Genomic DNA, 25462 nt, shown 5'->3' with positions numbered 1-25462 from the left:
GCTTCTGAGATTTCGTTTACTCTGACAGAATGTTTATTAAATGTGTAAAAAGAAAATTGTTTTGTAAATTGTTTCTGAGAGTGCTTTTATCTTCCATAAATTGGTGGCTCATTTAACATTTTCCACCTACCTTTGTTTTCCACCCTTGTGCTCTGCCTCATTTGTTTCCTTATTGGATTTGGTGATTAAATACTGATCAGCTGCTGGTCTGATCAGCTGTGCATGTTGCTGCCTTTTAAACATTGTTCATAAACACCCTGAGGACAGGGCTACGTACACAGTGATAAACAGGGTGGGGGTGTTGAGTGGGACCATTTGATCTGTTTTACAAATGATGGGAGATCCACAATGAGTATTTGCAGAACTGGTCATTGAACACAGACCTCTGTGTTGCAGCAGAGATTTGTGACACCCAGCTGTCCAAAAGGGCTCTCAGCTGAGAGCTTCACATTGCAGAGCTGTAGTTTGTGTTCAGGTCTCTGATGCTAAACAGAGAATTGGTAATGCTTTTATTAGAGTTTTTTTCTGTCTTGTTCTCTTTTCATTTTCCTTTAAGATACTTTATTTTCAGTGATAATACTGTACAGTCTGTCATGCACTGCTGTGACAATTCATGAAGGAACATGGAATTTACATATGAATTTAAATGATTATTTTCTCTTTGAAAAGCAGAGATAACATATAGCAAGTGTTACCTCTGAACAAAAAAGAACAAATCAGGATAGTAAAGGAAATCATGTAAGGATTTAGACTGTACTTCAGTTGAAATATCAGTCTATTTTCTGGGGGTTATAATTTATTTCTGCTTGAAACAATTATTTCTGAGTAACCAAGTTCTATGAAATCATTGGAAATGTAGCAGGAACAAAAGACATCCTAAAAGCTGATATTTTGTACAGGGAATTCATACCTTTCAGTAGCCTTCTTCCAAGGACAATATAAATCTCTTTACTGTCCCCAAGCCAGCAACAATGCTGGTCTGATAACATTAAGTTCTTTTGCTATCAATATTTCAATACATTGAGATTTTTTTTGCACATATTTGCAGTATGTGTGATAATGGATATCCTTCCAGGAATACAGTTATCTGTAGAAGCACGCAATAAGCTTTTTGCATGCTTTGGAAAGTTGTGAGAGTACTTTCCAAACTTTTCAGAGTACCTAATTTGATTTCAAGGGGAGTTTCACTTCTAAGACCCTTATTCTATTTTTGCTTGCTTATTTTAAATATTTCTAATCACCTCTGTCTCCCTTCAGTGAATTGGGAGGCTTCAAGAAATCCATTTGGTGGGAGTTATGCATTTAGGCCACTTCATAACCTAAGGAGCAAGGTGTAGCCATGATGAGCATAATTTCACTTCATTCTGAAGTGCTGGAATCTATTGCAGATGCTCGAAAGCATTGCCTGGCTCTTGCTTCCAGCTACTGATAAGTTGGGGTTTTTTAATTGTTTCTGTAATTTAAGATCAGGTGCTAGAATGTGATATCCATTCTTTGGTAAATAACCTGCTTTTTATTTACCAAAAAGTTACCAAACCCAAAATTTACCAGATTTTGGTGAATGATGTGCTTATCACTGTCTAGAAAGTAAGTACAGAGCTGCTGTTCTCATTCAGGACAGCAGCAGCTGTGGGCATGCAGAATAGAGGAGTATTAAGCACCTCTGGCATTTTACTGACATGTTATTTAGCAGCTACAGACTTGTTCACACTTAGATTATGAGATTTTATTAAATACCACTTCAGATTCAGAAAACTCAATTCTGCTCTGACAACACTGAGAGTGCTTGAATTGTTATGGCTCTATCATTTGCTTGTCTTTGGTAATGTTATTTTTCTTTTTTTCTTTTGGTGGTTTTTTGTTTGTTTAGACTTTACTCATGCTGTGATGTTCAGAAAATGCAAAAATTCTGGGCTCATCTTTCCTGCTGTTCATCCTGACCCAGGTAGTACAGGTGGATATAAACAAGGACTGAAAATTTCATAATTTCAACTTGACAGTGGGATCTTGAAGGATTTTTCCAATCTTGTTTTTTCTTTGTGGTCTTGAGAGAACCATTTAGAGCCCAAGTTAGATCTCTCATGGGCTTTAAATACAGAACCTTCCAAACCTATGTGCTTAAATTATGTTAAGGGATCAAATATATTCCTCACCAACACGTTTTAATGGAATAGGTTCTATCATAGCTAAATTGATATTTCCTTATTTTACACGTGTTATTATAGTTGTAGAAATAGGCTCAAATTATTTGGACTTTTTCTATAGTTTGAACAGCTTTTCAGATTTTTTTTGCATTCCTAATTTCTCAGCACAATTGTATTCAATAGTTATATCCTAAAAATTATTTCCTGCTTTTTTTTTGTTTTTGTTTGTTTGACTGGTAAAAATACTGGCCATAGGAACCACAATAAACATGTTTGTATAGCAACTGGTGAAACTTGAATTGAGTGGGGTTTGTGTCATCAGCTGTCAGGGCTGGAGAAGATGAGTAGTTAACTGAGTAAGTAAAGTGTAACATTACCACTGACTGAACATTTCTTACCATTAAGCCTTCAAACTCTTATTCAGCTGTCAACACATGGGCACTTTCTGGAGCCAAATTCTCTCACGCTGTGCACTGCCTGCAGCTCGCCTGAAGCTCAACTTTGACTAAAAGTGTTGATTTCGCTTCTTTTAGCCTTGTTCTCATTTAAACGTTAAAACCTGCTTAGAGTCTGCCTTTTATTCTGCAAAGCACACATGGATGTATCATCCCTCACACACTTGTGATGTGAAGTTAAGGCACTCAAAAGATATGCTAGTAATCTTAATGAATAATTGATTAGAGAGGAGTCTGGCAGTGTTAATTGTGAGGTGCAGCTGAGTGAATGCCAAAACAAAAGCTTCTCTAAATGTTTCCGAAAACCTTGTAAAGTCTTTAGCATTGAGCAACAGGGTCAGTGCACTGAAGTGGAATTTAAAGGAGGTGCTTGAATGTAATGGATTTTGACTTCCCTTTGTCATGTGCCTCAGTGCATCATTGATTGAGCACTCATTTGTTAAATCAGCTGTATTTTTTGCCATTTGTCAGAGCATAGACACTTACTGCAGCCTTTTTCCTTCTAAACAGGAGTTTCTTGTCTTAATAAATCACTGGTGTAAATTAGTTTTTATCTAAGTTGATCAATTTTTCAAGCAGAAAGGCGTGTGAAGATGGTCGCAGAGAAACATGTTGTGTGCTTTTATTTTCTTAACTATTAGGAAGATAGGGAAAGATCAGGGATGCATTTTACCTGAAACATTGATAATTCATGTCTTTAAATTCAGCTTCCAGCAAAATACTCAGAAATTATTTTATTTGGAAAGCTGTAAATTGTGTGCAATGAAAGGGTAGTTCAAGGTACCCAGTGTTGTCAGTTCTTTGAGAAATGAGCAGAGGAAACCTCAGGGTTGAGGAACAATCAGTGTCCTGTATGTTTGCAGCAATGAGAGATTCTCTCTGATTAGTGGAAAGGCTAATTACCTGGAATATGCAGGACCACTGTAGGTGCTGTGCATACCTGATTAGAGTTCTGACAGCAGGGCAGAAGAAAGAAGACCTTGAGAATGTGCCAAAAATACCCCTTTAAGTAAGCAGATGCTATTACCCTTGGAAGAGAATAGTCACTTACCCAGAATGGTTATTGCTGCTAATTATAAGAGTTCTGTGGATGGGCCATCAACTTCTGAGAAATGTACTCTTATGATATTTAATACAGCCATTACTTGTCAAATCTGGTAATGTTCATCTTTATAATCACTGCTTGCTGGATAAATGGCCAAAGCAGATTTATTTGCCAATTGTCTAAGTGAGTTGCCAGTAGTTGTGAGGGACTGAAGACAAGCTAATGTTGGGAGTTTTTTCAATGTTGTTAACAGTAATGGAGCCTCTGTGTCCTGCTGGGTATAGGATGCTAGGGTATTAAATGTTAGGTGCTCCTTGAAGGGTTATAGTTGCAATCTATTTGGAAAAGATTTTGAGGAGAGGCAAAAAAGAAAGGAGCAGAAAAGAATGAGCTTCAAGAAGACTAACAAAGGGAAAAGTCAGTCATGTTGACAGAAGAATTTAAAGCTTCTCATTAGTATAGAGTTTAGCACTGTAACTGCCTAGATGTAATTAGAGTGAAGAAGAGTGGAGAAAAAATCCTCAGTTCTGACAATACCTCTTTTATTAAACAAACCTTTCTAGGGGCAGACTGCCTCCTTTCTCTGGGAGGAGCTGCAGCTGCTCAGCAGCATGGTCAGGCTTGGGTCTCTCATGAGCAGCATTGTAAATTTACCACAGGGTAAATCTAGGTGTAGATTAGCTGGTGAGTAGAATGACATGTATTTTCAGTGAATCATGATAAGCAATGAGATTGTGACTGTGATTTGATAAATATGTTTTGTTTTACAGGCAAGTGCAGTGCAGTGATGCCTGCTAACACTGCAGAGCTTGTTGCAGCCCCAGCAGAGCCCCTTGCTCCTAGAGCCACTCTGCAGGTAGTTTGCAACTCAAGCAGCTGTTTTCACTTTTGTTACTGTCAGGCACTGGGGACAGTTTCCTTTCTTCTCTCTCTGGCTCCCTAGGCTCTATCAAAAGTGTGAATCTGAAACAAAACAAAGTAAAGCATCAGTCCACATCTTTGCTCAGCCTTTACATGTGCATTTTCCTGTTTTGAGTTCTTTTAAGCTGCAGCTATCAGAAAGAATAAAACAGTGCATCACCTAGTAGAGTATTGAAGTGATCATCCAAGCAATTTTCTTCTCCCTGAAGCCAGACAGCCAAAGCTTTTTATTACTGACTGACTGAACTTCCTGTGTCTGTCTGTCTAGGTTGCTAGGCCACCTTGTTGTCATGATTTGTGATGTTAGAGACTTTGATTGTAGGCAAACCAGAAATGCTAATTTAAGTATAATATTTACATTTAAAAACCCCTCTTACATAAGATATATAAAAATAACTCAGCAGTTTTATCTTCTGTGTGTGTGCATGTAAAGCTCTAGTAGGCATCTGGCAAACAATCTTTCAACTCTTTCCTTCGTGTACCTTCTCTGTAAAAAAGTGTGGAAAAAAAAGAAAAAAAGTCTTTAGATAGCTTGCAGCTTGGGAACAACCATCCCAAGTTATTGTTACTTTTAGCCTTACAGGATGGTTATTTTTGCTCTGTGGATAAGGTAGCCTGATGCCCTTTTTGTCTGATCCAGAAATAAGAGGGATGATGGCATTGTGGCCTTTTAGTAATAGGGCCCATTGGGGTGTTGTGCCAACCTGTGTTATGTGCATTTGCATTGCCTGAAACTGCATTGGAAAAGAGATGAAATAGTTGTGTGCAATTGAAAAGAAACAAAACAGTTATTTTTGGCTTTGTCACCTGTGTGAGAGTATACAGTAAGACTTCAGTAAAAAAACCAAAACATGAAATCATGGCTTTTTCACATGGAAATTACACTTAAAATGAAAAGGACTGTCAATAAACTGCTAGTGAATAAACTGGTGGGTATGGATGTGTTCTGTGAAGAAACACACTTTTCATACCTAGGCAGACAGGAGGTGTTTCTGACTTTTGAGCAGAACCAGTACTTAACACCAAGATAAGGTGGTTTAACTCTTCTACATTGTGGGTATTGAAACTGCCTTGCAATGGGCAACTATTAGTTACCATTATTACCCATTATTATCAGGTAATACTGAGCTGAGTTGGTTTTGTGATTTTCACAGTGGTAGATTGCAGTGATGTTTAATGTGTTATTAGATTACCCATCACTGATTTATGTTAGATCAATGAGGCAAACATCTGAGAACTTCTTTGAAAATTGTGCTGGTTATTTATTTTGGGATGAATTGGATCTTGCTGCTCTCCCTGAAATTCCCATGTTCAGGGTAGGGATGGATAGCAAGTGATTCAGTTCAGTGTTGTACAGCTTCTGTGGAGGAGTCCATTCTGCCACCCACCGAGTGAAACAGTTTATGAAAAGTTATAGGCACACAAAATAGAAACAAACAAATTTCTTGTTGGTTAGAAAATCCTAGAAACCCTCAGTAAAAATCAAAGGTCTTGTGGTTATATTGTGTCCCTTCAGCTAATGAGGCTCTGTGAATGTGTGTGGTGTGTCATTTAACTGAGTAAGGAACTTTTTACAGGAATCTATTCTGCTTGTAGAATGAGAATTATTCTGGATCCTGATGACTGAGGCTTTTTTAAATTTAAGTACACATATGGTCTAATCCCATACTGTGAAATTCCAGCCTTGGCAGTGGCTCTCTGGGAAGAGCTGGGGCAAAGCCTTAGGAGGAGTCTCAAAGGAGCCACTTCTGGAGCTGTGGCTTCCTGAGGACAAAGTGGACTGAAGAACTCTTGCTCTGAGAAGAGGAAGGTAAAAATCTTGGATAACATCTTTTAGTTGTTCTTGTTTTACCTCCTGTAAAATAGAAACACCTTCCAAGTTAACACATTCTTGCCATTTGAGCTCTTAAGAGCTGAAATTAAAAAAAAAGCCTTTGTTGTGGGGGCTGTGAGGGAAATATTGTATTTTCCTTTGGTTCCAGTCTCACACACCAGCTCCTTTCCCTGCCTAGACAGTCTCTGCTAGACTAGAACTGTTTTGTTTTCAGAAACAATTTTCCCCCTCTGAAAATATTCTATTATGTTACTGAACCAAAGACCCACATTTTGGGACAGGTGATTTAAATGCAAAACCAGTATTGATATCAGACAAGGGAAAAGCAGCCTCCTTCTGATGGCAGCTTGGAGCAGCACAACCCATACAGGAAATGGAGTAAAAAGCCAAGTTTTGTTTGCTGCCTTCCTCCCCCCCCCTTTTTATTTTTATTTTTTTCTTCTTTTCCTGTTTGTTTTCTTGTTTGGGTTGTGGTGTTTTGTTGTTGTTTTTTTTTAAAGTTTTTTTTTGTGTTCTTTAGAATGCCTCTGCCTGATTTTTTTACCTTTCCACCATCACTTGAGCAATAGTGTGATACTGAACAAAGGCACTACTCTTTTCTTGACACTGAGATCTGTATCTAGTGAATACACACTAAAAAAATGAACATATTTGAAGCAGATGGATTTAAAAAAAAAAAAAATCACAAGATACTCCAAGGGTCATATGGCATTGATAACAAGAATGAGGTTTTGGCCCATTCTACCACATGTGAGAACCCCTTCTTGCATTTTCTTATTGCAGATGTGCATATTCAGCACATTAAAATGTGTGTTAAGTAGCTTGTGTGTTCTGTGGGGATATTCAAAACAAGGCAGAAGTTTTGTGATGCCAAACCTGTCTTTGGGCAGTAGGCTGGAGGAGTGTTATCTGAGCACTTAGAAAACCACAAAAATATGTCACTAGGAGAAAAAAAAACTTTTTACTGACTGTGTAGAATTTGCAAAATGAAAGATACTTAGTGTAGCCATGCTGAAGTGCATTTGGAATTAGAATTGAGAAGCAGCTTTTTCTGCCATGAAATAATTTTGTAGTTCTTTAAATGGGATAAGGTTTCTTTTGTAAGTAAATAATCTCAATTTAATCAGTTAGTTTAAACTAACTAATGTGATGAATCACATTTCTGTGGTTTGGGGTTTTTTTTAACCTTAGTGTGCTAGAGTGTGTACTTATGATTTTGAGGCAGTTATTTTATTATCTGCCACAGAAAGGTGGTTTATGGTCCTTTTTCCTTATTCACAGTCATTAATAACATATTCAGCCCATGAATGTTCGGCGATTTATGCACACTTGAGCTCAGCTGAACACCATAATATCCCACTCTAGCCATTAAAAACAGTTAGCACAAGATAACATTAGGTCAGAACGCAGAGTAGGCTGGTTAAATTGTATTATTGATTGCTGCTTGCTGAAGATTTTCCTCAGTTTTGTTTAAACCATGTGCTTTTTTCTTGTTATTGGCTTCTAGAAAAGAAGGCCTGGCAATGTAATCTGAACTGAGATGTCTTGCTTTTGATGCCAGGTTGGAAGTTCATGTTTATATAGTTTCATTTCTTATAAAAATTATCTCAATTTGTCTAGTTTCAGGTTTTTTGAAGACAAGGGTGCATCTTCAATGGAGTCTTCCAAAGTGGAAAATATGTACTCATCTACTACAAAGTTCATATTTCTGTTAATTAAACATATCAATGCAGGACTTTTTCTGGAATTTATGCAGATGTAAAAAGCAAGAAAGATTTGGGTTTACTACTGAGTTTTCAATCAGTTTAGTTTGTGTGTGTCCTGTAGACATTTTGTAGTCTGCCACCCATCCTCCCCAGGGAGTGGATTGGTAGTGTACCAGCTGGTGTGCTCTGTTTGTAAAATGTGAGATAATCACTCCTGTAAGACCACAGTCATAATGTCTGTAGAAATGTATTTGGGAACATTTGAAAAGAAAAAAAGAAATAATAAATACAAGTACCAGCTTTTTTCTTTTTTTTTCTTTGTTTTCTAGCCCATTCATGAGGATCTGCATATTTTTAATAATGCCATTGCTTTCACTGTCTGTGTGTATATGTATTTGCATGCATTAAGTTTCTTCTTCAAGAACAAAATTTATTTGATACTGAACTTGGTGGATTCCTAAGAAAAGAAATCCTTTCTCCCTCTATGTAAACTGTGGTATTTGATGCCTCGAGTATGTATTCATTATCTTAAAATAGAAAAAAACCTTTCCTCCCTGGGCTCAGAATCAACTGTAAATCCCCAGGCCTAGGAGAATATTGGTTGCATTGCAAGAAAATAGTTTTTTAATCTCTATGGTTGAGGAAACTGTTCATTTCATAAAAAGGAGGTTAATAATATTACTCCTTTTTAACTACCACTTTGCTTTGCCCTTCCTGTGTTTGCAGAGGAAGACACAATCAAATGGCAGACCTGTGTTTTTGTTCCTTTTCAAAAATCCCTGACAAGCCCATGACACAGGCTAGTGCTGTAGCTGTACATTTCTATTCATTATTGATGACTTGGGGCCAGGCAGGCAGCACAGAACACAAGCAATATAGATTACCATATTGGGGGCTGGGTTTGGGGGGTTTGTGTCTATGCATGGGCTTCTATGCATTTGGGTTGGGTTTGGCTTTGGAAATGCTCAATGCTGACTGGAAATCCTACCTGGGAAAGAGATGAAATGAGCTTTGTCATACATTTTATTAAAACAATTCAGGGCACTTAATAGAAAAAGGGATGTAGGAGTGAGTTCTCTCCCAAACTAATTGATAATAGCTTAGCTTTCCAGCAGACTTGGGAATGATCTTGAAGGATCCTGGGGATTTGGAGGGCATTTCTCACCTTACAGAGTGCAGGTAGCACTTTGGCTGATGAGACATTTTTCTGATAAAGCCAATGTAATCTATCTAATTCATAACAATAATTACAGACAAACTATGCTGTTGATTTGATTTGGGATGAAGGGGATAGTATCTTGTTTTATGGATACTGCAGATAAAACCCACATTTTGGGGGAGTGGAGAATTAAGCCAGCATTTTAGTGATAAGTTTTAGGTGGTCTTTCTGAATAGCAGGTCATCAAGAGACCTTTGCTATACTAAGGGCTTTACTACTACTGATGCATAATTAACCTTTGTAAGTTTTTTATAGGCACAGCTGTCCTGCCCATTATATAAAGTTTTTATTTTCTTGCATGTGTCAAGGAATGGTTTTACAGTGTTTATAGTTGTACTGTTTGAGTTTCTTGGCTTGAAGAAGAATGAAGGAGATCAGAGTTTATTTTAACATAGTGTTTATGTTAACAAAATGTGCTTTATATGTTGGTGGTGTCTTTATACCGAACCTGTTCTACTTGAATAATTTTCAATTACAAGGAAAGCTATAGAAAGAAATAAGTAGAATCAATTTTGATAACTGCTTGTAACTACTCATTTCTCTAGAATTTGCCTTAGCTTTTCTCTCAGGTTTCTATAATAAATCCTTTATGCTTGTGGTTTTTTTCACACAACCGATCTTCCTGGAGGAAAAGTAAATGCCCAGATTATTTCATTCAAAGTTTTGTTAATTCAAAGCTTATTCTGTCAAAATAATTTTTCAAGCATTGACCAGAATAAAATGGTGTCTGTTAAAGGGTGGTGAGGTCCAGTCCCAAAGAATGATAGAATGGCCATGTGGGGACCTTGCCTGTTGGAGCTGTGGCTTGGGACTGTTTGCATTCTGTTTTACATGTAGAATGCTTTAAAGCAAGGTGTGGAGCATAAAAACTGCATCCTTTTTCTTTGGGAAGGAGAGGCAAGAACACTTCCAGTGGAAGAGTGGCACTTAGCTACTGCAGAAAGCAGGGTCAGTCAAAGCAGGATATTTACTTGGTGTTTCCTTCCATTTCTGTGGGTTTGGAATCTTTTGCTGGCACTTAGTACTCTTCAGTGTGTCTCAAAATACAGAATCAACTCTCTGGCTAATTGAACAACACAATAACTTCTGTTTTATGAGAAGATTGTTTTCCCTGGAAGGTCCCACAGCACCATCTAGTGCCATCCTGTCCTAGTGCCACACATGGTTTTGTGGGAGCACAGGTGCTGAGGCTGGCATGCTTTGCTGGGAATGGCTTCTTAGTAATTTAAATTAAGATTTGCCTGAGACTTGGCATAGATCCAAATGCAGGGGACATTTAGGTACTTTTTAGCTTTCTTCTTCCTGAAAACAGACTTAAAAGATTTGGTCCAAAATTAGCTTTCCTTGTGAAATATGTTTGTTACTGCTACTGCATTTTTATTTTCTATGTACAAAACAAAGGAGAAATTGTGGCACATCCTTAGCACTGTGCTAATACTTGGACTTAAAGTACACCCCAACACACGTTATTAGGTTTATTATATCCTTATTATATCTTAAACCCTTTTTCAAGGAGGGGCTGTGCTTACAGCTACAGACACCCTAATCCTACAAGTTCTGTGCCTTTCCTCCTCGGTCCCACTGAGGTCAGGCTCATATCATGTGGAATCCCCTTGCAGTGGTAGAAACTACAGGATTATTTCCAAGTGATTTTTGCAGAGACAAGGGGGTTACTTTTAAAAGAGTAAGGGTGTGGATGATTGAAAAGTTGCTTTCTCATTTTCACTCTCCAACCAAGGTCCACTTAATGCCAGTATATAAATTCCTATCCTGGCATACAGAACTGTACTGATCTTGTTCTCTTCTGACACCCCATGAGAAATTGATTTGAATAGGGACAGACAGTGGTTTAATCAGCTGTAATTAGGAAAAATATTTGCATTGGGTGAAGTTTTAAAACGCTCCATTGAGGTGGTAGGCAAAGGAGAGGAAAAAAGTCTTGAGGCCAGGAGTGATGGTCAGAAAAAGGAACTGAAGAGGAAAGTGTGGCTCCAGCAGGCTTGACATTATCCTTGAACTTGAGCAGCAGCAAGACAGCTGAGATAAATGCATTGCACAAGAGAGAGGCAGGAAAAATTTGCAGGAAGGTGTTACAAGTTTGGTGGATATGGCTTGATCCTGTTCTAGAAACATGAACAAAGGCCCACAGGAATCTCCTCGGTCACACAGGGAGCTGTGGAGCTGCTGCAGAGAGCTTGCAGCACTTGGGAAGTGTGGCCAGAAGCAGCATGTGGGATCCCACCTGCAGAAGCTGTTCCACACCCTGCCAGCCTGCTCACACCAAACTGATAGTTTCAGGTTATTTGATGGAATTTCATTTCATTTCCAGCTCTGAGACTTGTATTGTGTTTTGTGCATTATTCCAGGTATTTCTCCTGTATCACCTGTGAGGCACCAAGAAGTTTCCATAGTTGCTTTAGAACTTCAGGGTCCTTACTGCTGTGTGCTGAACTATTCTGTTGCTCTGTAAGAAGGATTTCTAAAGTGTTTAAGATGCCCTCTGCTGGGAAAGCCAGGCAAACTGGGTTTATCTCTAATTTTACCTTGCTAAAATACTCTTTTCTTATTCTTCCCTTAACACTCAATCTGATACTAGAAACTCACCCCTCAACCTTACTGAAAAAAAAAAAATGCTCTCCCTTTTTGGGTTTATTCTTTACACTTCATCTGTGACAAGTGTGGTAGTGTTACTGCTGGTAGTTCAGATCATGGTATTGCTTGTTTCTCTGATCTGTTTCGTTGAAAGAATTGAACTCTGGCTGCTCATGTTCCTTTTGATTCTATTTTTTTCACACTTGTGTAAAATGTAGGCAAGGGAAACATCTTCAAATAGTAATTATTAATAAATACTGGAAATGCTTTTGATTTCTACTGTTATCTGATGCTGGTAAGCTTTTTAATACCATCTCATCATTCTTTTTTGTTTTGTTTTGGTTTTTTTTTTTTTTTTTTCAAATTAATGTCCATTCCCACAGCTGGGGGGGCACTAGATTAATACTACAGAAAAAAGGTGGTACAATGTCTGGAACACCTCACAAAGCCCTCTGCATAATCTTGTAGTTGATATGAACTCTGGTTTATTTTGCCCCCTCTGATAAATCAAAAGTCATTTTGATGTAGTACTTCTAATTTCACACTTTTGTTATTAAAATCTTGGTCTAATTGGATGAGTTGCAGCTATTGTTGTGGTGTTTATTTATAATTATAGTTGAATTAGGGTTACATAGAATCGTATTTTCAATTTTGCTTTGTAGTTTGTTGTCTTGGTGGGCTACAATATTTATCATTTTACCAAAAAATGTGTGAACTTAATTTCATACCCTTTTCAATATCTTTTCAAATTTTTCTATTATTTATTATTGGTAAAATGGGTGTATTAAGCATCCTAAAAAGCATCTGATCATAAGCCTTTGTTCTCCCCAGCTTTTTAAACAGTCATTTCAGATAGAACAAGATATCAAGAGCTAAATTGCATATTTTATTTTGAATAATTGCAGTTGTATAAGCCTTCTCAGAACCAAAAATGTCATTAGAGTAGCTGACAGAGGAGGGATGTATAGTAGGAGTTTTACACCTGAAATTATTTTGAAAATAATTGAATTGGAAAACAAAAGGCAAGTAATTATCTAACAGCAGGAGCTTCTGTGGTGTCCATGGGGGAGCAACACAGGGACACAAGTTGCATCTTAGGGACATGACTGAAATTACAAGGATATGAGAAAGCTGCAATTTAACCTCTGAGATTGCAAGAGATAAAATTAAAAATGTAATTTACATGAAGACAAAGTTAAAAACATGTTTTATTGTGGAAATTAATTTCAACATTTCAATCAACAGAAATATTTCTTCTCTATTGCCATGTTTCAGTCAAATGAACAGCACAGCTTGTATAGCCATGCTTATAAAAATATTAAAAGCTGTTTGAAGAGCCCAAAAAAAGATAGTCTCTCAAGGAGGCCCCCACAGCCACTGGATCCAAATACTAAGGCACTGAAATGTTTTTGGAATAATTTCAATTACAAGCTTCCAATCTTCATGCTCATTTAGTACTTACAAGCTGAGATATGTAAAATCACATTTACCTCTGCCCCTTTTATCAGGCCCTTTTCTGTTAAGCCCCTTCTGCATTCAGTGTCTCTCCAGTCCTTGTGGTTTCACAAGAACTTGCCTAGTCACAACCTGACTTTTAGTGGGTTTTGCCCTTCTGGTTTTGGAACCAAGTATGTGTTTTTAGCATAGGAGGTTTTGCCTTCATTTGTGGTGTTCTGTCAAGAGGTCCTGCATAGTTCTAAAGCTAAAGTGTGGGGACAGGTGGAAAAAGGGAGAAGGCAGCTAATTTCGGAGGATTTTGGTAAGTGAAAGCTGTGTTTTAGCAGAAGGAATCATTTTAAGATAACACAAGATTACTGCAAGGAAGTCTGACATGGTGGTACACTTTAAATCAGTTTGAGATGATGAATAATGTGGTAACACAGGTAATAAACTGTGTTTATTCAGGGGTGATGCTGTGAAGTGGAACTGTGGAGCTGTCTGGGGGTGAGGGTAGTGGGAGTCTTGTGCTCCTTGATTTGAATAAATTGAGAATTGTGTCTGAGTGCTGCTGTGGTCTTTACAATCTGTCTTGCTAGTGAAAACACTGATCAATCAGCTTTTCCATCTTTAGGGGTGCCCAGTCTCTTTCTTTTGTCTTTCTTTTTTTTGGTGAACCTCTGTGTTCTGTCAGAATTTTGGTGCTAGCGCTCCTGTTGCTCACAAATAAGCTTAATTCAGACCTAGAAGCACTTTTCTAGAGGCAAGGTTCTCTTTTGAAAATGTAAAACGTTATAAAGTTGTCTGCAAACTTGTTAAAAATAAAGGAAAAAAATTTGAAAACACGCTTCTAAGCACAAAAATCAAGGAAAGATGCAAAAATAGAAATAATACATATTTTGACATAAAGTTTCTCTCTCATTGTAACCATAAAAACTACACTTTTGTGTTTGGAACATTTGTTGTTGGGTGGTGAGGTGGGGTGTGCAGGCTGGGTTTTTTTATATTATTAACTCCATATTTTAACAGAGTGAATCTATTTTTTGGTTAATCTTTCTTTTCCATAAACTACCAGCAACTCTTGAAATAAAACTGAGAAGTACTGCTGTACACAGAAGAAGACTGAGTTTCATTTCTCATTATGCTTGTCTTCTGATGAAATTATCCAGTGCTCATAAGATTTTTTTCTCACATCTTACCCTGTCAGTAGCATGGAAATGCTTCCCAGTAAGTTTTGTTTTATAACACTGTCTAAACTTCTGCTTTTTTTGTGTCCTGCTCTGATGAAGCTTTCAGGAACCTGTAGCACTAAGCAGGAGTAGATAATTGGTTTCAGAAAATGCACATTTGTCCAGAACCTTGATTACAAAACCCTGTTTTCCCTTTCCTAGCCCTGGTTCTTTAGACAAATCTGGCTAAGGTTTTTCTCACTAGCAGTTGCCACATGTGTGCTGTACTGATGACCTGTGAGAATGATGAAAAATTGCATGGGAAATTTGTGAGTAAAGGAAAGGAAGGAAAGTTCACATGTATTTCATGCCTCATTACAGTAATCCCTACTTGTCTTCTACCATGTGTCCCTCTGGATCTGTGCCTACCTCTCTCTTCCAGTTTGCATAATTTCATTCTTAATGATTTGCCACCATAGATTCAAATTCATTAGGTGACTTCCTTCCCTGTCTGATTTGGCAGCCAATTCCATGTATTGATTTTATATATTCTTTTGGAGGAGAAACACCTCTTAATACAGCAGTGCTGTACTGGATGAAACCTATAGAAAACCTCTTAGCAATTTGATCTAATCAAAGCAAATAGCTATTAAAGGCTGTTTATGTGTAGGTTTATGTACATGCTTGCACACACAAACCTGTATTGAAACTCTCTTAAATAAAATCGGTTTAATGATCTTTGCTGTAGGGAGATGTGTCCAAGTATCTGACTCTTCAGACTTCTATGTTGTATCAGTGTCTCATATTAGGCTGAGACTTTTTTCCTGCCCTTTCCACTAAAATCATTGAAATATATTCAGTCAGTCTTTCACATCAGAGGTGTAAATGGATTTCTTGAAAGTTTTTCTGCAGATAGCAAACGGCAGTCACTTTACAACTTCGACTCCATTGTGGGCAGCAGTCGGGAAGCCTAACACTCCACCCGAACTTTGAAGATGCTAAAACTGTGTAATGACCTTGCATTCTCAAGGGCAGATGCTCAGCTTTTGCTGGAAGTGCTAATCTACAATCTGTTTATCTCCATACACTGTGTATTTGACAGCACTTGCCTGGAAAGCAAGGCCAGGGGAAAGCGTTGTGAAATTTAGTTCCATTTTCCTCTCTGATGGTATCAGTGTCCAATGGACTTAAAAATTGTCATCTTTATTTTAATTTTTAGCTTCCTTTGTGCTTCTCAGCCAGTTGCAATCTTAAAAAGCAGCTACAGTGCTAGTGTCAGAATATTCTCATCTTTGTGAAGCCTCTGCTGGAGTGTGAGCTGGGCTCTGGAGTAACTGTTTTCTTCCACGTTTTCTTCATTCTTAGTGAATCACACTTAGACTTAGCCTTCAAAATGTAAATTGTCTCCTGTATTTTCTGTCAGTAGGTTTTAGGCTCCAAGTGCTCTATTTATTATTCTTTAGTAGGTATGAATTGAGATGCATCACATAATGCTCACGAGCACACTGAGGAGCATGTTGCTAATGAAGAGGTGATGTGTCAAAGCAAGGTGCTGTGTGCAGGGAAAGGTGATGCCTTTTGTTAGACAGCTACACCATGGTGGAGTAAGTCCTTCTTTATATCTGGGGCAGGAACCTGAAGAAGAGGGCTTCAGCACATAAAAGCACACCAGTGTTTTCAGGTTAACATATATAACATGTATATATGCGTGTGTGTTTATGTCTATAAATATATATATATATTTATATCTATAACGTACATATAATATATGGTTTTATATCTCCAAAGTTTGTTCTTTAGCAGTTTCAGCAGTTGGTTGGGTAACAGAGGTTCCCTCCCTGAATGAATCCTGCTTTGCTTGCACCTGTAAACCATCACAGCCACCACTGCACTACTGACTGAAGAAAAAAAACCCCTTGGTTTTGATGTAATCCCTGTGGTTTTTCAAACTGGCACTCCTTATCAAAATAAGGCATTAACATCAAATTACTCTGATTCAGCAACAGCATTTATTTTTTAATATGAACTTGTCTGTTCTGTCAGGTAATTGTTTAGCTTCCCAGGGAATTGCATGTGTGTTGCAAATGGAAAAGTTCAACCTTGTAAATCTTTTCTGTGGTGAGGAAACAGGAAACCCACTTCTGATTATTAAGGATCACCAGGTTTAATAGCAAAATTTAGTAACAAATTGCTAAAATTGACCTTTTGAATGCTAGATTTGCAGCATGCTCAGTCGGCAATCTCTTTATGATTCTCTTGCTCTCCACTTACAGGATTACAAGAAGTGTTACTGTCACAGAGGTGCAGTTTCCTTTTGTGACACATGCTTTGAATTAGCAGTGGTTGTTGCCCACTGTGTTAATATCAGCAAGCTTCTAAAGTGATTAAGTAGCAAGTCATCCCAAGGAGGAAGGATTCCATTTTGATTTATCAACAAGATAAAGGTTGCTTTGGTTTGGTTTTTTTTTACCTTTGCTCCCTTTTTTTTTTTTTTTTTTTTTTTTTTTTTTTAGTAACATATAAAACCATGCTGAGGCATTAAGCACATAAGAAATAGCTGATGGTGCTGAGTCAATGATTTCATTCAGGTTTGGAGGAGAACTGACTGTGCTCTCAAGCTGGCAGTGTGCTCTCTTTTCCCTACACTCAGTGCCCAGTTGGAGTACAGGATGCTTTTGGAGCATCACCTCCTGCTTCATTCCTTCTCCTCCTCATTTGTGCAAAAGGCTGAAGATGGAACCCTGTGCAGTGGTGTTGTGCCATCCCAAAATTAGAGGCTCAGGGAACACTCAGGCACTTGATAATGTCTGGTAGTATTTGAAGTATAGAGGGAAAGGGGAAAAAGGGCAAAGTCTGGCTCAGGTACTCTGAGCAGCCTTCCCTAAAAGCTGGAGTTTGGTCCCTCTGATGAAGTGACTGTGCTGTCCCTACATTTCACAGATCTTGCAGCCAGTTCTTCCTCACAGATTCTGTATGCAAGTGCCTGTTCAGTCCTTGGTGCCCCTTCCTCAACTTTTGTTTCTTCCTTTCCAGCTGCTCTACTCAAACACCTATATTTCTTCATATCTGTTACCTGCATTTTAGTCTAGATCTCTTGTAAATAGTGAGTGACTCCCTGAAGCAATTCTTACTGCTTCTACTTCTCTTTTCAGTCTTTTATGATCTATCTCAGTTGTGACATTTGCAAAAAGATAAATTATTATGGATAGCTAGGCTGTGGGGCAGTCAGAAATGGCATGTATTATTTATTTTGAAATATGTTTTTAAATTCTGCAGAGCCTTCAAGTTGCACAGCTTAACTGTTGCCTCCTTGATCCTTCCTGTCTGCTATAATTTGTGGCATTTATTTGTTGCATTTTATTTTAGGAACAAAATAGGGACTCTGTGTCTGATAGTCCATCTGGATCTGAGAATTTTTGTGGACCCAGAAATACAAAACTGGTTGTTTAAGGTTTTTCTTTAGATTTTCTTCCAAGATATTGATGTAAAGCCATGTTACTCAAGGTTAAATGTAAGGTAGGGTACAACTGGGGTTTTTTGTTCAATTGTTTTTCACTTGTAGCTAAATAAAACATAAAATAAGCACCCTTTTAGATAAATGTGATCATGTTTTGGACTTCTGTACTTTAAAAATAAAGTTTATGAATAGCTGAAAAGCTAGCTATTCTTGTGACCTATCTGGATGAGGAATAGTCCTGGCCTAGAGAAGTTCTGAGCCAGCTCTATGAATTAGCATGCATTAAATGATGGAATCATTTTATTGAGCAATAATAAAATATTGAAGTGAGATGGAAGGGTGATGGGGAATTGCTATTTGCAGCTATGAAAGTGATGCATGTCATGTTAACTCCCAACCCAAACAACTCATTCTAAGATTTGCTTTCATGAAACTTAAAATCCTCTGTTTTGTCCAATCATCAGCTTTAAACCTGTTCCTTGTCAGTGAAGACAACAAATCTTTTTGCTTGCATCTGCCTGGGGGATGTGGAAAGCCGAGGTGGTCCTGTGTGATTAGATTAGATGAAAGACTTGCCTTCTACCAGGGAGACATGAAGTCTAATCAAGTGAAATGAGTTTTGAGATCTCAGCTCATTTCCTTGGGGAATATCTGCTTACATTACACAGTCACGACACCTAATTCATCACAGTTGATGCAGCTTTTGCTCAGAAGAGGACCTGGGACTGGGTAGCATGGGACTTGATCAAGTCTCCCCCTAAGGAGGAGCTGCTCAGTGAAGTTAAGATACAGCACACTGAGGGGAGAGCTTTAATATGTTTTTTTTTTTTAAATAAATGATCCATATTTCTGTATATCAGATGTTTTAGAATAGAGGGGCGTAGGTGCAAAAAGATAAAAAAAGGTACTTGGTACTGAGCATAGTGTATAAAATGATTGCTGTGTAAGTATTAAAGTGAAGAACCAAGTTGAGCTTGTTACTTAATTTCTATGATGTTAAATGTTTGTGTATTTCCGTGTACTAAGGTAAGAAAGTAAAGATTATTCTGTTCCCCTGACTAACAGACTGTTTGTTTGCTTCTTCCAGGGCATTGTTATAACTCCACTACTACTTTTGCTTTTTGTAAGTATTATGATATTAATATATTTTACTGGATAATCTTGGACCTATTAGACATTATGTTTAAGATGCAAGTTTGGATGGTTTTCACAATGCATAAATAATGAAGATTTTTCTGGTCAATATTTGAAATCAGCTGCCTACCAGGAAGGCCATCAAAATGCATCATAGTGAATGCAAACACCACCTACACTTCCTTCTAAGATGACCAAGAGCTGTTGCTTTTAGAAGTATAAAATCATATGCTATTAGTCAGGCTGGGTAGAATACAAACATTTGCCAGGTAGGGAAGATAGCTCAGTTAAGAGAGCTCTTGGGGAGCTTTCACTTACAGATGCTGGACAGGATTGTACTGCTGAGGTGGATGGGAACAAGTGGTGAAGCACTATTCAGATAAACAGAACCTTGCTTTGGGGCAACAGCCCATGGGTGCTTTTGTGGCAGAGGTTAGCAAGACAGATTTCTGGAGCCCCTGTGCATCTCTAAATGTAATGCAGCTTCATTCCTGTTCAGTTGTTACCCTTCAGTGAGGGCCTTGGATCCTTGCAGCTCCTGGTAGAAAGAAAGGGAGGAGACCAAGCTTTATCTTCATATTTTGTAAAGGCATGGATATCAGCATACAATGGAGGGGCTTTTGCAGGTGGGGGGTGGTGTTCAGTAAATCCCTAGTCAGATAGGAAATCTTGATGCTTGAGGATTTGCTGGCATAAATGGTGTGGTGCAAGTTGCTGAGGGCTGCTGTGAAGAGCAGGGAATATAGGCTGAGGCACTTCAAGGATTTCAAGGAATACATACATTTTCTTTTATGTTTGTCTTACTGATGGCTTTGTATGTAAGTCAGCACACTGGAAAGGGGGGAAGTGAGGAGATGGTCTGAAACAATTTGTAAGTGGCATGCAAGGGATGCATTGTTTATAGCAGGGATGCTTAAGCAACATATGGGCTGTATACAAATATAGAGGTATAAACTGGGATAAATAGTACTGTGAGAATGTCTGTAACATCAACTACTGCCTCAGAATAACTGTATGGGAAGATTTTTATTTTACTAGAACAAATTGTAATTCACTGATATAGTTATGTTTACACACAAACTGCTTTGCATATATTGATACACACCAGCAAGGTTTTCTCAATGCACCTGGAACCATAGACTTGCTGTAGGCTGAAAAAGATAACTTTTCTTTACAAAAAGATGTGTATTTTGTTACTCTTGCATGGAATATGTTGATTCAGGATGGTCTGCCTTACTGTTCTCCAATCCTCTTCCCTCTTGTCTATAGAAAGTGTTTCTTCCACATTCATTCAGAGACCTGTGCCCTTGTTTCTAAGTGAAACTTCACCCTTTTTTACTTTTACTCACTGGCAGCTTTCACCGTGCTTTACCTCACTGAGTTTGGTGCACTGAATAGTCAAAAGGAGTATTTTCTGCAGAAACTGAAATGTTAAGGAAAGATCTGTATATCTTTTCAAGCAGGATAAAGTTATTTTCTTTGGTGTCTTTACAGGGAGATAACAAGATATTCTGCCCCATAAATTACAAAATCACTGTTACTTCTCAAAAGATATGGTAAAACTTCATGTATGCAAGAACAAGAAGGCAAATCATGTCTCTGTTCTTCCTACCAGCCCTGGAAACATTTGTATGAGAAGTGCATAAAATTCACATGAATTATCAGGTGGTTTGTAACATGACTTGGACTTCTTGAAGAAGATACACACATGAATTGCTTTGTCATCAGAATGATAAACAAACTAGTCTGGGGCCAAGGGAAGTTACAAAAACTGTGGGGTTTTTGTCACAAAGCCCAAAACTTGAGGACTTCTCTTGTGTTATGTAAATATTTAAAACTTCTTGAGGTGTTTGTTGAGGGTTTCACACATGAAGAGCAGTATTCTGGTCAGCCCAGCAGCACACTTTGCTAAGAGGAGGTCTGCCTTCTCTGGAGGTTCAGTTTATCCAGTGATAGTTGTTTAGGACAGCTGAATGTGCACAACCCAAGTTCCCATGTCCTGTGACAGTCTGTGGTTTGGACTGCTGAAACTTTTTTTATTTGTGAACCTCTCTAGTTTTTCTCAGAGTTTCCTTGATCCATCTGGCCTGGTGAACACATAGTGGATTCAAGCACACAGTTCATGTGTTTCTGTATGCTTGCTTACACCTGCAGCTTCATCATTTCATGTGGTACTGTGGAGTTAGTTGGAATGAGAAACACTGACTAGAAAATTCCTGGTTATCTTTGAACCATTCATCAGTTTAGTCTTGCAAGTTAACCTTAATGCTTAGTTAAGACAGGGTAGAATTTTCAATCTTCAAAATAAAACTTCCATTTGCCTCTCCAGTAACTGAGCTGAGCTGCTGAATGTTATTCATGGACCTTTCAAGTCAATGTGATCAATAAATTTTAGTTCTTGAATCTGGTACTCATGAGCATTAACTCTTCCACAGCGTTGTGCTATGATAGTCTGAATGCTCTGTTGCATTTGTATTCATATTTGTTATACTCCCTGTGTACAGTGCATAAAATACCATTAGTGCTACCAGAAATAAAATACATTGTTGTCTATTAGCTTGTTTTTGTTATATCACTTAACCTGAGGTAGCAGTTATTGTTTATATTTTGCCCTATATGCACCAGAGAATATAATGTTCTGAGCTGTCTTTTTGTTCATAATTGCCCAGTAATGTGAGTATAAATTGTCTAAACAACATTGATAAAGGCATGTTGAAGCTGTAATAAATAATGCATTTAATGCTAATAATTTATCATCTTAAATGAATGGTGTTGAAGAGGAAGTCAGCTACATTTTTGAAAAGTATATTTCTGCTATGAAACTCCTGGTGTAAAGCTTACTCAAGATTAACATTCTAAGAGGTTCAGATTAATTTAATGAAGCTCTAAATCCTGTGCCTGTACTTACTGGACAGTATGAGGGTGCTTAGCTAAACTTTATAAAGAATATCTGACTTTGTCACAGATACTTCTGATTAACATTTTGCCTAATAAGAAGCTATTGAACCTTTATTCCCAGATACATTAATCAGCAATATCATCATGCTCATGTTAACCCTTGTTATTAACAGTTAACATGCTATATTCCCAGCAAAGATGTTACAAATGGCCAGTGTCCCATGAACTGTATATAGCTGGAGTTCATATATGTGGTTAGCAGAAACAAAGCAAGTTAAATCAGTTTCAAGTTAGCATGAGGTCATGCTGTTTGATATTTCTCTGCAGCATTCTGCAGTGCTTCATTAACACTTATTAGGAGGCTGTGTACCAAAACATTCAGAGAGTGAGGCTGTCCATTTCCCTCTTGTCACTTTGCACACTTACCTGAAGCCAGAGTAACAGATTGATAGTGAAAATATTTAAAGCAGCAAAATAAGTTTTGTTTTCTCCAAGCTTAGTTTTCTAAGCAGCAAAAGTCTTAAGTGTGTAAATCATTGTGCTTCTATTGAAAGCCATCAAAAATATTAGAGATGAGTCAGTATTTTAACATTTTTATGTACTTCACATTCTTCAGAAGCATGCCTGCAGAGCAGTTAATGTGGAATGTTAAAGACCCAATACAAAATTCATGTGTATTTTTAAATATAAACTTGGCAAACCCTCTGTGTGACTGTCAGGCATTACTCCCCCATTAGCTCTTTTGCCAATAAAACTACCGTGACATTTGTGTCAAAACAGAATCTTCTCAAGGCTTCATCAGCTTGCTCCTATTCTTGATTTCTGGATTTTTATTTTTATGTTTGCGTTTTAATGGTGATGTCATAAGTACTAGAAAGTAACACTGCTGAAATAATTCAGGAGTAGATAAGGGAAGGAGATTTGGTACAAGTACCACAGAGAAAATTGAAATAAATAGAGTGAATTCAGAAGCTGATTTAAATGTTGAAGAGCTGTCACTTGTGCTCACAATCTTTAAATTAAAATATGGGTCCAAAAGTTGTTGATAGTTCTCAGATTTTTTCCAAATCTACCCCAATCCCATTAATTCAGATAAATCTGTTTATTGAAAGGAGTGGTCAGTACTTTTTTGTTTTTAAACAGAACTTCTACACGCTATGCCTTGTTTTTCTTCTCAAGCACTTGCTAAATGAGGGTTGATACCAGTCAAATGAATCGTTAAATATGCAAATATCTTAGTAGCTGGAAAGCCTTGGAAGTTGATAAGGAAGTTGCAGTTAATGGATTTCACTGGTATGTGACAAAAGGCTGATTACAGTGAGAAGGGAAGGCAGGGAGAGCAGCAGAGTGCATTAGCTATTAAGAGATCAACTCATTCATGTGGAAGATTTAAAGTGCATCATTATTTCTACCTGGCTATTTACTTCACTGTTTCCTTTCTTCTTTAATCATTGGGAAAACAAAATTCTCTGATCTGATCCAAACTCTTTGCAATTAACTAGAACTTTTCAATGACTGCTGTGAATTATTTACTTAATCATTTTATTACTTTTTTTCACATTCGCTTTTTATGGCTTTGTTATTTAAATTCGAACAAGTAATAGAGAATAATAGGGAACCTCCTTGTTCCTGCCTCACAAAACACTGCAGATTTTTCTAGGTGCATTTCTACATCTTGTTGCCCATGAGATTTTCATCTGTATAAAACTAAGGGAGCCTTTCAAGTGCCCAACCTGCTTCAACATGGGCAGAAGTTAACCACACATCTTTAATAGGATCTTGGAACCAGGCTACCAGGAGAATCCATCCTGACTCACCCAGTCCACCTCTTTTCCATGCTGTGCAATTCATCTCAGAACTGAGCATGACCCAACCTAAAAATAAGGATTTTTTGCTCTCCCTCCACCCTTGCAGTGCTAGAAACTTGTGTCTCTGAGGAACAGAAAACTAATTTCTAGTAAGTACAGGTTAGAGATGTGTAATCCATTTGTCTTTGCTGCCAGTGTTATAGCTGAATAGCACCTCTCTGAAATGAATCACCCTGACTCTTTCTCTTTGCCAACTTTCAGTCAGTTAGGCTAAACAAGCCATGTGTTTCTAATCTTTAAATTTGTAAAACAAATCCCTTAATCTGAGGTGTTTTGTGCACCTGCTCCACTTTTAATTCCTTCTCCAGCCCAGGTAATACAAATCCTGCACAGTTGTGCAATTTGCTTCACCAAGGGCTTATCCAGGCCTCATGCAATGTCTCCAGTATCCCCTATCTCAACTGATTTATTTCTTCTGGTACATCACAGTTTGCTTTTTCATGGATAAATAATATTAATGGTTCTTAACTATCCTGTATTGACTAATCCATGTCTTTCCAGCTAGTCAGCCCCTTGTTTGCAGCAGAATTTTTGGATTCTAGTCCTTAAGTCCCAGCTCTCCAAGGGTATTAATCTAATTCCCATTTAGGTGTTTCTGGGTTGTAAACTTGATCTTGTTTCTGTACATTAACCCTCCAGATCATTGCACCTCAGTTGAGTGGAAGAGTAGCTCTAGTGTATTTCAGATGAAGAATTCCTATGGTTATTTTTACAGCTCTATAAAAAGCTTTAAAATCATTGGGTGTGTTTGTATTGGCTTGGTATATAATGTGTCATAGGGGAGCCCAAAGGAGATTAGGCATCTGTGATCACTTTAACACGGGAAACCCAAAATACAGTCTCATTGCCCAAGTCAGGAAATTAAAAAAAAAAAAAAAAAAGAGAGTCAAGATTATCAGCTTTTATTTTTCTATACTTCTGAGTGTGAAACTTTGATTTTTTTTTTTTTTTTTTTTTTATTTGGCAACAGAATTGGAGGGTATGTGTAGACAGATACTTTTTCATTTGTGCCAAATCAACACCCACAGCCACACAAACATATAGAATATGCAAGAATCTGCTAAATATACCTAGTTATTTAGCAGAACTGGAGACTTAAGTTTAATTTTTAAGAATACTGCTGAACGATCTCTTTGTTAATATACATGACTGCCAAAGCATTGGATGCAATCTCTGTTGTACCTTTGCTGCTTTATAAGGGAAAAGACAATTTGCAGTTTTGACAGGCGTCATTCCACCCATTCCAGGTGGAATATTTGGGTGCAAGTCAATGACTCTTGGTCAGTGGCTGGGAGCTGGCATCTCTCACATGGCTTCTCTGCCTTACTGAGATGTCCAAATGCTGTGTCTGTGAATGTTTGTAAGGCAGGTGGTGGGAAGAACCCTCCAGTCACCTGACAGCTCTGTTTAGATGTTTTGTAGGAATGACCTCTTTTGACCTCTTACCTGAAATCTGGAGCTGGGCTCTCTGGAACTCACAGGAGCACATCAGTGCTCTTCCAACTGCTCCCTGCTTTCCAGAGCCTCAGCATCATTACTGCCCATGGCAGTTCCCATCACAGCATTTCCTATTCTTCTGTTGT

At 37.9% G+C, this 25462-nt stretch overlaps 1 protein-coding gene across 4 annotated transcripts in view; it reads left to right on the top strand.

Annotated features, from left to right (window-relative positions):
* The window catches only part of SLC10A7 (solute carrier family 10 member 7), a 134344-nt gene that overhangs the window by 69915 nt on the left and 38967 nt on the right, over positions 1-25462 (top strand). For all 4 annotated transcript variants that reach the window (XM_079305966.1, XM_079305964.1, XM_079305965.1 and 1 more), the window contains one exon: positions 19067-19102. In XM_079305966.1, the coding sequence (XP_079162092.1) occupies positions 19067-19102 (36 nt within the window). The remainder of the gene's footprint in view (positions 1-19066; positions 19103-25462) is intronic.

The sequence above is a fragment of the Erithacus rubecula genome (assembly GCF_903797595.1).
Source record: "Erithacus rubecula genome assembly, chromosome: 5".
NCBI lineage: Eukaryota > Metazoa > Chordata > Aves > Passeriformes > Muscicapidae > Erithacus > Erithacus rubecula.
This window is presented reverse-complemented; position numbering and strand designations above follow the sequence as displayed.